Here is a 15,650-nt window from a genome sequence, read left to right on the forward strand (position 1 = left end):
CTTTCCTTCCATTTTCTCTTTTGACTAGGAATGTCTATAACTGTTATTCTATGCCTGTCCCATCATAGAATTTTGGGAGCAGATAACTTATTTCTTAAGTTTCACGGATTCATAGATGGAGAGCAATTGTGCCTCAGGATGGATTAAACCCAGAACCTCATCCTTACCTTATTTAGATGATGTAGTTTGATAATGAGATTTGAGATTTTGAATTGATGCTATAATGTGTTGAGACTTTGGTGAATGTTGGGATAGGGTGAATGTACTTTGCATGTGGGCTGGATGTGAATCTTTGGTGGCCAGAGGTAGGCAGAATAATGGTCCCCTCAAAGATATCCATGTCCTAATCCCTGGAACCTGTGAATATGTTTTATGACATGGCAAAAGGGGAATTAAGGAATTAAGGTAGCAGATGGAATTAAGGTTGCTAACCAGCTGACTGTAACATAGGTAGATTATCCTGGACTATCTGAGTGGATCCAATACCATCATCAGGGCCCTAAATGTAGAAGCAGTGGCAGAAGAGGAGAACCAGAAAGACGACAGAATGAGAAGGACTCGACCCGACGTCGCTGGCTTTGAAGAGAGAGGAAACAAACCAAAGAAAGCATATGGCCTCTAGAAGCTGGAAGAGGCCAGGAAATGGAGCCTATAAAGACTCCAGAAAGAGAAGATAGTACATTTGTGTTGTTTTAAGCCACAAGTTGGTGGTAATTTGTGACAGCAGCAAAATAGGAAATGAACCCAAGCTCTGGCCTGCAGTTTACTCCTCTACGACCTTAAACATCATCTTTGCGTTCCTTAGTAGTCCTTATTTCTCAAAATAAGAACTGCTGGAAGGATCAAAAGCAACAAATCAGCCACAGCGCCTGGCACGCAGGTGCTTAAACAATGTGAGTGAACATCCAGCTTCCCCTCTCCTTCCAGGCTGGGGAGACACAGGGAAGGAAAGCAGGGGGCAAATGCCATTCTTAGCGGTACAGCCCCCTTCCTTTGATGTCGCTGGCTGGGTAAAGGACTCCCTTTGTGACCTCCCGAAGCACACCTTATCTACAGCCTACTCCTTATCTGCTTTTGGGGGATCCACAGCTCCCCCTGCCCCGAGGAAACTCCCCTTTTGAATACAAAAGCTCTTTAGAAGAGCCTGAGAGGAGAGCAGGACCAGAGCTCTCTCTGTTCACCCTGCAAACAGGCTCTCAGAGATGAAAGAGCTTGGGGCATCCCTATCGACAGTACCACGGCCACCATATTTTCCATTGAGAGAATCCCACGGTGATGCCCTGAGGGGAGGCGAGGGCCCTCGAGGAGCACAGCCTTCAAGTCCCCCTCCTCCCACCCACCCAAGACCAACCCCCCCCAATCATTCCGAGCTTCCAACTCCCTCCTTAGTTGTTATGAGCTTTTATTTAAAAAGCACCTTTAATACAAGTATAGTTTCGCAGATACAAGTTTTCACTTTGTATTCTACAAAAGTCTTTGAATATTATTCTCTTTACAAAATGGAACCTTACAAAAATACTGACAATTTAATGTTTTTATACAGTTTTCTCTAGTTGCAGTTATTTCTTTCATTGTAAAAACAATGTCTAGCACAGAACTACAATATTTTAGTTGATATTAAAAAAAATGAACTCCATGCTTTTGTAAGCAGCTAATGTAAATAACACAGGTCGAGACACAGTTTATAGTCATAGTGGATATAGCTAAAATTGTTTCAGAAATAATATTTTACATAGTTAACTTTTAATGTTTTATACATTATTTATATAATATTTATATATAAAAATCATAGCTTGCTATAAGTTGAAATGAAAGGACGGCTTCTGTTGTAAGGATGTGCATGTGGTTGACCCATGTGGTTACATTTAGCCCTTTGAAAGGTTTGCATCCGAGATCTGAAAGCATTTCTTCCTTCCCCCTTTCCTCAAAGGTTCAGTAGAAGCGGTCCCTGTCTGCTGCCTCGACTGAGACCTTGCTTGGAAGGACACTTACGGACAGAGGATGAGGAAACTCTACGGAGATTTAACCCACGTGTTCTGCCCAGCAGAACCTACCAAGAACTGCCCTAGAGATCAACCCCAAGACAATAGTGCTTTACACAGCTTAGCAAGAGCAGCTCCCCCAGAGACCCCCCCCCACCCTTTATCTGGAAGGGCAGCCTCTGGGATGTGAGACTGTCTGCTACTCTGGCTCATTCCGACTTTGAGTAGCCAAAGGGTTGCTTCACTATTCATTCTGCTCCCTCCACTCCTCCATCTCTTGCATGGAAGGCTGCTTTCCATCAGCTGATGGCAGACCACATCTTTGCTCGTCTCCGGGCGCTCCCAGGCAATCCCGGTGGGCACCCAGGAAGGGTTTCCAGGAAGAAAGCAGTAACCGAAGCTAACCATCACTACTTGAGCGTGGCAGTGCCCTGGTGATTGATGTACACAACATCAGCATCCTGTAATCGACATTTCAGCATCACAGGCTGGTGCATCAAGAGAAGACACAGGAGGGCCTCTGCCCTCAAGCTCTTCTGAAATTGTGCTATTTGTGAAATTCACGTATCCACAAAGAGTCACCTAATCACTAAAGTGAGGGACTGTGGTTGCTGGCCTACGGGCTGAGGAAGTGAGTGATAAGGCTTCACAACTGGGAATTTGGATTCAGGATCTGATCGCTTGACTGAGCAAACCTGCTCTTTTCTTATATTTAAAAACAAAAACAAACAAACAAACAAGATTCCTGAACCAAAGTCACAGTGGAGAATCGAGTGGTGTGGACAGAGAGACACAACAGGGGAGCCCCCAATGGCTATTTTCTTGATTCAGTGCTATTTCTGGCGTCGTGTGCTACAAGGTGAATTTGAGCTTTTCCAACAGGCCTGGGATTCCTCAGGTCACAAAGGTGACCGGCAGGCTCTACTCAAATCATCTTAGTGTTTGTTCCAGAACAAGCCTGTGTTCACTAGAACATGAACACTTAAACCAACTGCACATCCAGGATTCCCGCACTTGCTGTTAGTTTGCTGTTATTTCCATATAGGTGAACACTACCTATTTTGGAAGGCCACAAGATAAGACTTTTTTTTTCCTTTTTAAAAATCAGTCGGGCAAAAAGTTTTTCCCTACATTCTACTGTCTGATGAGATAGGAGAGCAGCAAAAACTTGCTGTCAGCAGTCATTTTCCAAAAACAGCTCAGGAGGTGGGTAGCACCTACACCATGTTGTGGTGATTGTTCCTGTCGATAATGTCCACAGGTGAGAGGATGTCCTTCCTGATAGCAGGAGGAGGCAGGGAGAGTGTCGTCTTGGTCTTGAAGAGGTCAGACACGAAGAAAACCTAGAAGCACAAAATCAGAGATCCCAATCAGTCACTGACATCTGAGCCCTGGGGAGAGGCAAAGGCAAAGGGAAGACCATAGGAGCATAGATTTTTAGAGAAAGGGGCCCCCAAACTGTAGATCTTTGAATACGGAAGGACCAAGGAGACCCACAGAGTCCAATTCTTCTTGTACAGAGAGGGAAACTGAGGCCCAGAGAAATGCAGTGACACGCCCGAGGGTGCACAGCCATGGTAGGGACAGACCTCACTTCCATGGGCTCTCAGTCCAGTGCTCCCTATCTGCAAGCCCCACTTCCTTATTTCTCAAGGTAAATGAGTAGCAGTGAAAGATAAGTTCTCAAACAAAGGAAGCAGGTCATAATTAGTCACCGTCATTAGTCTGTGATACTTTCCCTTTCCTCACAAAGGAATCTAGGGTGTAACCAAAAGAGATCGGTATGAATTCCTATCAGCAGGCTCTGGAGCAAGGAAGCAGTCGTGATCACTTTTTCCTGAAAGCACAGTGATGTCAACAGTTTGATGGGGGTCAAGAAGCCAGGGTCTCTTGGCTGAAGGAGTCAGCAACTAACCCGGTGGAAAGGTCAACAAAAACTCTCCTATCGCTTATTCCCAACCTCCTTCCTTCTCCTGAGCATGTGCCCTCACGAAGTCGTTCTTAGAATCGCTGAGAAACGTTTACTTGAACGCTTATCCACAAGGGTATAAGGATGGCTCAGGCAGAGTTCCGGTCTCAATTAGCTTATGATGAAAGATTCCAGAACGTGCTAAGTTACCCGAGTAAGAAAAATTTATGCTTTGTATTAGGTGGCAAAATAAATACACAGATATCCATTTGAGCCATTAAGCAGCAGGCGTTTGTATGAAGTAGCCATAAGAGGCAGCTGTCAGTCATGTAATTTAATAGGAAACACATGGCTGAGTTTAGCCACGAGTGTTTTAGTGGCTAAAACACTTCAAAGTTCCTATGGCTAACGGCTTTCTGGATGGAAGAGTCTTTGTCCTGCAGATGGTCATGTGCCCCTGTGACTTCATTCAGGGCACATTATAGGCAAGAAAATGAAGTTCTTAATAAGACTGCACCAATACCAAGGCTCTGCAGCCAGGGCCTGGCCACAGAAGTGACTTGGATCCTTTGCTGAACCAATTTCCACAGTGTTCTCTCTGTAGTGATACAACCATCAGCAAAGTGCAATCAAAATCACAGCAAGACATGGGTGATGCTGGTCACCCCAGGAGAATGGGGTGACTAGAAGGCAAATGGGAAGCAGAGGCTTATTTACTGGCCACCATAAAATCCTTTGTATTGTATGTTTTGAATTTTTGTACCCATTATATATATTATTATTATATATTACTTAAACATTTCATTACTAGTTTTTGGTTAAAAAAAAAAATATATATATATATATATATATATATATATACAGAAAGAAGGCTAGGCAATTTCTATCCTACAGCAAGAAAGTGAAATATTAGCCAAGAAATGGAACATTTTAAGACATTTGCAGCCTGAGTGCTATTGAATGTACCATTTTGCAAAGGAAAAAATTAAGCCTTTGGCCTCTTTCTTTTCTAAGGAGGTGTGAACAGTGAGAACCGTGGCACAGTAAGTTTTGTCTCGTAGCCAGGGCAAGCTTGAGAACCAGGAGAGAAAAGGTTTGTATCCAACCCTGCCAGGAGGCCCTAGGCTCCCCTGCACGGGAACCCTTTACAAACAGGTGGGGAAGGGGGGTTTCAGGTGCCCCCAGTATAAAGAAATCTGAACAAACATGATTAAAGTTCTAGGAGATCATTAAACTTTTCAACTCTTCTCTGACAGGTGGAGAGCCCATGTCCTCATCTCTACCTGGAAATTACCTTCCCCTTCCTCCTTCACTTTGTCCCCGAGGAAGAGATTTCGGTCAATCTCTCCATCGCTGGCTCTGAACTCCACTTTCTCCAGCCTAGCAGCGAGCACCACCAAATAAGGGTTCTTACGGATCTCATTTCTTAGAGGTCTTTCTCCCAGCCCCTGTGCCATGTGCTGAGGGCAAAGACAGCAGGGGACACCCTCACACAAACATCCCTCCCTTCAAGATCCCGACACCACCTCCATCTACTGGCTTACTTCCCAATTTAATTTCCTGAGCTCATATCCACTACATGTTAAGAGTTTCCGTTTCCGAACTGCAAGATAGGAATGAAATGAAGGTTAAAGGCAAGAATGTACTTGATAAGAACTAAACCTGTAGCTGGCACATAGTTCAATAAAAGACGTTCCTTGTGTGGGTACCAAGGTTGTGTCTGGGCCTAGAGTGAGCCACGTCCTCTCGTGTCTCCAAAATTTTGCCCATCCGTCTTTCTTCCTAATGAGAGGCTTCCTGAGGATGGAGCCCAGCCCTAATCATCCCACATCACCCACAGCCCTTTGCATTGAGCCTTGCACACACCAGGAGCTTATAAAATGTTTGCTGTTGAATTCCTCCACTTCTTTCCACTGGAAGCAAGCACTCTGGCCTTGGATCTTATCGGCACGGAGAAAGCCTAGGATGTCAGGGGGACCACACCCTCCCACGTCACATGCACACACCCCAGCGGCAAGATAAAAAGTGGAGTCGGGTCCAGCAGGATCCCCCGCTTAAGCTGTATTTTGCCTTCAGCGTGGCCTGAGGTTACGCAAACACTTTTTGGGGGATCATGAAACACGATCCTGTCAAGACTCAAACAGGGCTCCGTCTTCATGCTTGAACAGCAGAATACAAAAAGGACTAGGCAAGGCCAGTTCTATTTCCTGCAGAAGATGATTTCCACCTGGAAAGAAAACCCAGAGGCCCAGGCTGGGAAGGGTTTACACGAATTAGGTGGCTACCCCAGGTCTGAGGGACAAACCCCCTCCCAGCCCACAGCCCCACTGCACAGACCTCCTCTGTGGTGTGAAAGAGCCCATCAGACGACAGTCTTGGCAAACACGAAACCTATGCGCGAAGCACCAGGGAGAGTTTTAAGTTCTCCTACCCTGAGCATATGCTTTCAATTCCATTTCTGTTCTCCTTTACCTTCACAAATTGCTTTTTTGAAAAGTGCAATCAGTAAACACTTATTGAACATCTGCTCCGTGCCTGAGATGATAAATATACAGAAGAAAGTTCTTCGCCCTCCAAGAGCTCACAGGGCAATGAGGGAGAGAGCCGGGTAAATAGGGCAGTACAATAGTGTTCTGAGGATTATGACAGGGGGAAGCCGGGGTGTTAAAGCAACACAGAGAATGTGGCATCTAACCCAGGCTGAAGGGGAGGGGAGAGGGCCTTAGAAGGTTTCCCCCAAAGGAGGTATATTTGAGCTCAGCTTTGAAGGATAAGTAGGAGTAAGCCAGGTGGTGAATGCCAGGAATGTTATTCTAGGCAAAGGGAGAAGCGCGTGCAAAGGCACAGGAGTGAGGGAGCCCAGCTCGTTCAGGAGCCGCAGGAAGCTCAGTATAGGGAGGGCTGAGCGGTCAGTGAGGCTGGAGGGGGAGCCAGATCCTGAGAAGGGGTATAGCACAGCCCAAGGAGCCACTGTCAAGGCTGAAACAGGGAAGCAGCACGTTGGGAAGACTTGAATTAAGATCATGATTATCTAAGAAGGAGAAGGCGTCAGAAAGCGAGCAGAGGGCCTGAAGGCAGGGGTCCCGGTCAGGACACTGTTGCAGAATCTAGGAGAGGATGAGTCCTGTAAGATCACCATGCAGTGAAGACAAAGAAGAGATGGGTTTTTGAAACGTTGAGGACACAACTGCCGTTGATGGAGGCGGCACTTATGTGTGCAGGGGGACATAATGCTTTTATTTCTAGGTTTGTTTTCAACTCTAGAAATCTCTCACTTGTTCCCAACGAAACTCTTAAAGTTTGGGTAACTATGCTAGGGAAAAAATTACAGCTCTGCTTTCCTCTGCCTTCTCATATTCTGGCTCTCTCTAATATTTGCTTGGGAAAGTGGTTCTGACCTTCTCTTGAGTCAGAAAGGCAAGCTTTTCTGTGATCTGAGGGTGTAGTAATCTGATTCAGACAAGCACTCAAGACAATGAAGCCCTTCCACCAAGAGCAAGACTACACACAAACAAGGCAACTCCTGGCTGGAGGAATCCTGTTTGCGGTAATGAGATGAGAAATGTACAGGAGTCTCCTTCTAAATGGCGACTCTTGTTACTGTGCCATTGGGTCACCATCTCCCACTCTCCATCCTACACATGTAGCACTGATGACAGGCTTTGCTCTTGGTTGTAGAACAGACATGTCTTTAAATCCAAGTTTTGCCATTTTCAGCAAAATACCTAAATGAGGGATACAATGCCTACCTCAGAGGTTTACTCAAAGGATTATATGATGTCACAAAATGAGCAAGTGGGGCTTGTTAATAAACAGAGCAATGATCACTGGCTTGTATGTTCAGTGCCTACCCACAGCAAGTCATGTCTCTTCCCCTGCCCCTTGGGTGGAAAGAAAAGAAACAGGAGAAGGAACCAGAAGCAAGGAAAATTAGAGAGGGGAAAATTGAAATGATTGAGAATATGGACAAATAGGTGAAAGCCTGTATAGATTCAAGCCAGACATGAAGACCATATGAGATGGGAGTTTTCCACAGGGCAGATAGGATATGCTCTCGAAGTCCAATAATTTCTGGGGCTATTTTGGGGAATGAGTCAGCACAATCAAAAAGGAAGATGCTTCCAATGTCTCGTTACCAGCATTCACCAGCTCTGGAGATGCCAGTGCCCAGAGCACACATCCCAGCCTGGCCTAGGTGCTGCCTGCCTGGAGCTCACCAAGAACCACTGGCCAGAAACAAAAAGTCTCGTCTGCAGCCATGGTTTCCACTCCCATTGCTGCAAATTGCTGAGTCAGCAAGCCCTGAGTGTCATTTGTTAAGGGCAGATTATGACAACAAAATTGTCCTTTAAATATTTCTGGAGTCCCTGAGTGTTTCAAGTCTTGAGAGTGCGTAAGAGAACTCCTTGAAGACAGGCACCACATCCTTATATATCGACATTTTTATAAGCCCTCGTTGATCTTCGATGCCAACACAGAGCAAATAAACATAAAAGTGGAAGAATTTTGGAATCTCAGAGTCAGAAGAAAACAGAGTTGTCTATTCCAGTGTTTCTCAAAGTGTAATCTTCAGATGGTCTATTTCCGAATCAGCAGGGTGCTTCTTGAAAAAGCGGATTCCTGGGCCCACCCAGACCTGCTAGAAGCGTTGCCTAGAATCTGCATTGAACAAACACTAGTGGTGTTTGTTATGTAGACTCAAGTGAGGAGAGCCATTAGTGGACAGTCCATGGAGATGAACAGATGGGCTCAAGTCATAGACCTGCCACTCACTGGCTGTGTGTCTTAGACATCTTGTAATCCCTCTGAGAGCAGCTCCCTTATCTATACCCTGGGCTCCATGAGCCCTTCCTTAAGCTGCTCGAATCTGCTCTCTTTGGTACCCACACTGAACTTCTAATGAACTTCCGTCTTAGCATGAGGCCTATAGGCTCAAGTGCAGACATAATGCTATAAATGCTATGTCATGCTTCCCCTTTAGACAATGAGATACTCAAGCGAATGTGCTCAGAGCCCAGCAAGCGTAGCCTCAATAAATCTAGTCCACCCCCCTTGTGAGGATAGAAACCATGGGCTGCCCCTGTTGCATACACCGTGATGCCCTGGTCTTGGGATATCCTTTGGGCATCCTGCTCTACCGTAATAAACAATCTCATTGACTAAGGAATAATTTTCTTTGCCTTGGGCCTCAGCTCACTCTCATGCCCTAAGTATAATAAGTGCTGTCTAAAGAAAAGTCATCTTTGGCAGCCCTGTCTTTTGACTAAATGGGAGTTACTTGATTGCAATAAGTATTTTTTGACCTCAGTAGAGGCCTTTCAGTGATTTTCTGGCATGGGAACTTGTCAGTGTCCGAACTGAGTAATTTCCTAGTATATCTGAAAGGGAACTTGATGAGGTAGAAAGTGTCATACGAGGAGTCAGGCAGCAGGATCTAGTCCCCAAATTGCTACAGCTGTATGACCCAGGCCAAGTCACACTCTTGTCTAGACTTGCATTTATGCAAAATGAAGAGGTTTATAATTTCAGAGGATGGGTCTGCCCTGCATTTGTGTGCTACCATTATTTAAAAATATACCTTCTCACAGTTTCTGTAAGGCTTAAATGGAAGAATTCACATGAAAACACTTCATACCTATAAAGAGCTCTTCAAATCCTCCCTCAGTTACCATCATTCATGACCATCACTGCTACTGAGGGTCACGAAGGGAGCTGGTCCCGTACAAAGGAGGGTTTGGAGCAGCAGAGGAAAAGTCGTGGGCAATTCTGAAGAACAGGCGTCTGAGCCCTGTAAGGAGTCTCACAGGAAGGCACTTCTTGGCTAATACAAAGGAGGGTTTCTGGTAAGGAGGACCCAGAGGGCTGATGGTGGTCCCTAAGATGCTAGATCCAGTATCAGCTACAGTTCAGGAACATGGTACCCAAGAATAACAGAGGCTAGAGGAAGGCAGGGACCTACTTCTAGAAATCCCACTTTTTGAAGCTGAAAGGGTCAAGAGAGCTACTATTATTGACTTCTCCCAAATATTCCACAAGTCCCATCATTCTGAACTTTTTAGGGTCACAAGACGTACCATGTTCCCATCCATCTCCATGTCTTTGTGTTATTCCTTCTGCATGAAATGCCCTTCCTTATCTTTTGTATCTCAGAAAATATCCATTCATTGCTCGAGATTCTCCTCCTCCAGGAATTCTTCTAGGCTTCCAGCACCCTCAAGAAGAATGAGCTCTCCCCTCTCTCAAGCCCCCACTGTCCCCAGGACAGGATCCCATCCTAATGGCTGTGCCCTTCTACTGCACTTGTGTGTTTACGTGCCTGTCCCCAATAGACCAGTGTTTTTCAAACTGCATGTCACAAGTCATTAGTAACTTTAAAATCAATTTACTGGGCAGTTGCTACCAGCATTCTTAAGGGTTAAATTTAAAATGTTAGAATGTATCACATACAGTAAGCATAAGTCTTATTTTGTGAAATATTTTAGTTATGTGTGGGTACCTCTATTGGGTTATAAGGTATTTCTTATTATGGATCATGGCTGGGAAACTACTGCACTCTAAGCTCTTTAAAGACCAATTCTTTTCAGCTGTGAATATTTAAAACAAGGCACCATACTTAACATGCAATACACATCCGATCAATGCATTGCATTTGTCAAGCATGACGCACCTTTAATTCATTGAATCCTCAATCCAAAGATCAGGTGATGTTAAGACGTATCATCCCTACATTGTGGGGTGGGAAAAGGCAGCTGAGAGGAAGTGACTTGCCCAATATGCCTAAGTGGCAGGAATACAACTCCCCCATCTGAGTCTCTGCCTCATCATCTACCCCATTCATCTCAGCAGGGGAATGAGAAAGGAGATTTTAGAAGAACTGTGCAAATTGTCATTATCTATCGGGGGGCAAAGTTTACCCCTGCCTCTGCTTCCTTCTCTCTCCCACACCCAGGGGTTCCTGGCACCCCTGCCCACCTGAGAGTAGAGGCCCAGGATGACAAGGTCAGCCCCAGGGCTTCTGGGCAAAGAGCTAGGCTTTTGCAGGGCAAGAGATGATTCGAGAGGTCATTTCATCGATTCCCCTGTGCCCAGGCAGTAGTGGAATGAATCCAGTGGAAATAGATGGAAATCTCCTGTTACAGAAGATCTCACAAATTCAGGGCATAGACTACACGTGTTTGGCGTTTACTAGTTTAATCCTTTGAGATAGGATCAAGAGAGCCGAGATCTGGTTCCTACTCTGCCACCATGTGTCCTTGGGTGTGTCCCATCCTCTCTCTGTGCCCCATTTTCCCCTGGGGGGCTGTCATCACTGAACCCTTCTTCCATTCACATTCTCACTTGTCCCTTCTCCCAGGGTCACCTAACTGTGGCAGAGACAAAGAACATCCTCGCCCTTCCCTACATCCTGGAGGAAGATAGCAGCACACAAAAGAGCAACTGCTGGCTGAGCCACACACCCTGCAAGAGGAAAACCAGGAAAGACTCTGCTGCATGTTTATGAAATTCACGAGCAGCTGCTTCCTCTGCTGCACCCACAGCAATGGCGGCCTGGCCCTGCCCTGACCCCTCCCAGGGCCCCATAATTTGCCATCTGTGGGAGGGTCAGGGAGGAGGTGGCCAGATAGTCAAGTTGTCACCAGATAGGAAATGAACCAATGTCTGTCGCTTCGTCCAGGTCCCTGGGTTACGCCAGGGGTGGGAATGGTGAGCCCAGCTGTAGAGTTCACATCTTGGGAGGGGTGGCTGTGTGTGTGTGTGTGTGTGTGTGTTTGTGAGAGAGGAGACTGCGAGGGTGAGCATGTGCCTGTGTTTGCCTTGGCCTGTCTGTGTATCTGTGATTCTGAGTGCTGGTGACAGAAAGAGGATGGATGTCTGGGTACAACTGGGTCTGTCCCTGTGGCTCTGTCCTGTGCACCTCCGTCCGCATGTGTGAAGACGGACATCAGTGTGCCTCCCCTTCTGCCCCTGCGTGTCCGTGTCTCTGTGTTGAGTTCACGACACTGTGTAGGTTTTTTGTCTGTGTTGGCTGCCATTGCCCTCCTCCTTTGGAAAGCATTCAGCTAGTAAGCAGTGAGGGAGGGGACCAAACCCTCTCCTGTTTGGCATGTGATTTTTGTCTAGACACGCCTTTTTGCTGTGACAGGACTTACTCTCAACAGACCCGGGTAAAAGTGCTTGGCTGTCATGGCCTGTTGCCCAAGGCTCTGCAGTGGCTGAGCCAACATTCTGGAGTGATGCACTGTACCCCCTGGGGACTTAAAGACATGTCATGATCCCCAACTAGAGGCCACCTACATGGGCATTGCCTGGAGACAGTTCCATCTGAGAAGGCAGGTCCAGCTCAGTTACTACAGAGTCCAAAGTCGGCTGTGCCTCGTAATCTCTGTGGGAGAAGGTCATGGAGCTGAGGGCCTCCAAGATCAATTCAGATGAGGAAACTAGGCTCAAGAGGAAGTGTCTTGCCTGGGGTCACAGGCTAATTCATCACTCATTCGTTAGCCAATGCTTATCAAGTAGCTATTGTGTGTCAGCCACTGTACCAGGCACTGATAATGAACAACCAGAGGGTTAAGCCATGGATTCTGCTATTACGGCACCCAGAGTCTAGTTGGGGAGACAGACATGTGAACAATTACGACAGAACCAGCCTGAATGTCACAGCAGGAAAAACATGCAAAGGACTATGGGAGCATTACAAGACAGTTAGGCAATCTGTCATCAGAAAAGACAGAAGAGAAGGTATGCTAGACTAAACAATAGCCCCCCAAAGATGCCCACATCCTAATCCCCAGGACCTGTGAATATGTTACCTTACATGGCAAAATGGACTTTGTAGATGTGATTAAGTTAAACATTTCGAGATGGGGAGAGTATCCTGGATCATCCAGGTGGTCCCAATGTAATCACAGGGGTCCTCGTAAGAGGGAGGCAGGAGAGTCAGAATCACAGAAGGAGATGTGAAGATGTAAGCAGAGGTCAGAGAGAATGAAAGAAAGAGAGATGAAGATGCTACGCTGCTGGTTTTGAAGACGGAGGAAGGGGCCACGAGCCAAAGAATGCCGGCAGCCTCTGGAAGCTGGAAATGTCAAAGAAACAGGCTCCCTCTAGAGCCTCCGGAAGGAACGCAGCCCTACCAACACCTTGATTTTAGCCCGTTGAGACCTATTTTGGAATTCAGAACTCAAGAACTCTAAGAAAATTAATGACCCACTGCCTTCTCTTCCCCAAGCTGAGCATTCCTCAAGCTCCTAGGCTGACTCCAGTGTCTTGCCCTGGCCTCTCAGGTGGCTTAAATGAAATGGCTCACTCAGTGCTGGAGTGCTGAGCCAGCCAGGACCATGCGCTCCTGAGGACCAGGCTGGAAGTCAGGCGCTGGGAGAAAAATGATAAATATCGAGTCCCTACTCTCATGTGTTCACAGCTAAGTGGGACAGGGAAAGATGTTTATTACCCTTTTCTAAGTCATCTTGACACTGTAAAACAGGCTTTCAAACTGAAAGCAGCCACTGGGTCAGCCCGAAGGGTTGGGAAGGCCCCTGACACCCTTAAATTCTGCTCTGTAAGCAGCTGCCTATGCTGCTTATGCCTCGGGTGACTCTGGCCGCTTCAGCTCCAGTGACCATGCCTCCTTGCCAAGCACAGAGGGCAAAGCTTTGGAGTCAGTGATCATCCCGGGAGCTGCTGTCGACTAGCTCTGACCTCAGATGACTAGAGTCATCTCTCTGAGCCTCAGTGACCTCATCTGTAAAATGCCCGCAGTATACAATGGCTTCGTGTCCCTAAAAGGAGCCGACGAGTAAAGGACCCAGAACAGAGCTAGCATAGAGTAGATGCTTGACAAACGCTAGGACCGAATTCCTATCCAGTGCTCCAGTGCTCCAGCGCACCCGAGCCAAACAGGATAGAAGTCAGACCCCTCATTTCCCTTCTCGAAAATAAACCACGGTCTTCCCGGACACTTTGTCTCATTGTGCGTAGAGAGTGCTCTATAAAAGAGAGGAAGGCTGTGAAGGACCCCCCACCAACATTTCAATTTTTTTTTTTTTTTTTTTTGCGGTACGCGGGCCTCTCACTGTTGTGGCCTCTCCTGTTGCGGAGCACAGGCTCCGGACGCGCAGGATCAGCAGCCAAGGCTCACGGGCCCAGCCGCTCCGCGGCATGTGGGATCTTCCCAGACCGGGGCACGAACCCGCGTCCCCTGCATCGGCAGGCGGACTCTCAACCACTGCACCACCAGGGAAGCCCCCTTTCAATTTTTTTAATTGGGGATGCAGGAGACTTTAATTAGGGCAGTGGCGCCGACAAGGAAACACCACAGCAGGCCCCCGTGGGCTGACCTCCTGCCTAGAGCAAAGCCCAGAGGGAACGGTCAGCAAAGGGTTACCCTGTCGTGCAAACACCCATCCTCCACTGCCACTTCACATTAAAGGGCCAAGCTTCAGAGAACGAGCCCACAGTGACAGCTGCTCTCATTAACGGTCTGCTCCCCCAATTTCTCTCCCTTCTAGCCTTGACTGAAAAGAAAAACGAAAGAAAGCAATGAATAAAGCCCTCAAAACAGCAAGTCCTTAGACTAGGGTTCCTGGGATGAGGCCGGCCGGCAGCTCAGATGCTACTTTCTTTGTGGCGTCCACTCTGATCACCCCAACTCCCTGCCCCTCTTCTTGCCCCGCCTGCCTGCTGAAGTGCCCTGGCTGGTCCCCGTGACAGGCCCTCGTTGTACTGTAGCTCCTGTGCTTAGCCTGGCTGTGAGCAACTAGACTGGGATTGTTTTGGAAGTAAGGGCTGTGCCTTACCCATCCCTCTGCCTTCAAGAGAATGTTCTCAAGAGTACAACTTTGTGTTGATTACACACACATTCACTTACTCCGAGCGGCCTTGGTGACACAGGGAGAATAACATATATGTTAACTAGGGTCCCTGTCCCTGAGAAACAATCGAAAGGGAGACACATGTCCACAACTTCAACACAGGGTGACAAATGCAGGAAAGCAGGGAGGTTATTGCAGGAAGACACAGGGCTGCAGCCAGGCTGAAAAACCAGGAAAGGACCAGGGGCTGGCCTAGATCTCACTTCATGATTCTTACCGGGAATGAGCAAGGGTTAAACTAACAATACAAGCTGCATTTGTGGCATTCAAACACCCAGCCAGTACTGTTCTGGGATTCCTGCTGGACCAGGGTGAGTGCCCCTGAGTAGGACCCAGGAAGGCACAATGTCAGAGGAGGTGTTCAGTTGTGTTTGCTGAATAAACCCCTCAAAATTTTAGCATGAAATGTAATGTTGTACAGATTAAAAAAAAAAAAAAAGTTTCTCTTTTTGACTCTTAAAAACACCAAAAAACTTAGCAGGCAAAAAAAAAAGTAGAGATTCCTGAAGAGATAGAGCCTCAGAGGTGGAATGCCTCATCCCGCCTCACTGGGAGTCAGGGAGGAAGTACGTGAAGCGGTAGGTCATTTGAGGCCAATCAGAATGTGGTCCATCCCAAGGCCATTCTCTAGGAAGCTCTGTGACTTGATTGTATAAAGCCCTCAGGCTAGGAGAGGGCTTAGCCTTCACCAAACTCCCACCTCCCCAGCCAACACCTAGTTTAGGGTCTGACCAAGTCCTGTAAAGGTCACAGTGGGAAGGGCAGATGTTTTCCAAGAAGCTGGGAAGGGCTTCTGAATAGCAAGTGATCACCAAAGCAGCAAGTGAGCAACATATGAGTCAGAGACTTAGACTCTTGACTGAGTGTGACCTGAGGCAAGTTTCTTCC

General features: G+C 47.0%; 1 protein-coding gene across 1 annotated transcript in view; it reads right to left on the reverse strand.

Annotated features, from left to right (window-relative positions):
- Positions 1-1,418: 1,418 nt before the first annotated feature.
- Positions 1,419-15,650, reverse strand: part of PLPP3 (phospholipid phosphatase 3) — an 86,111-nt gene continuing 71,879 nt past the window's right edge. The window contains exon 6 of the mRNA XM_060084004.1: positions 1,419-3,325. Within this exon, the coding sequence (XP_059939987.1) occupies positions 3,200-3,325 (126 nt within the window). The 3' untranslated portion in view covers positions 1,419-3,199. The remainder of the gene's footprint in view (positions 3,326-15,650) is intronic.

This window comes from Mesoplodon densirostris, chromosome 2 (assembly GCF_025265405.1).
Source record: "Mesoplodon densirostris isolate mMesDen1 chromosome 2, mMesDen1 primary haplotype, whole genome shotgun sequence".
In the NCBI taxonomy this organism is placed as follows: domain Eukaryota; kingdom Metazoa; phylum Chordata; class Mammalia; order Artiodactyla; family Ziphiidae; genus Mesoplodon; species Mesoplodon densirostris.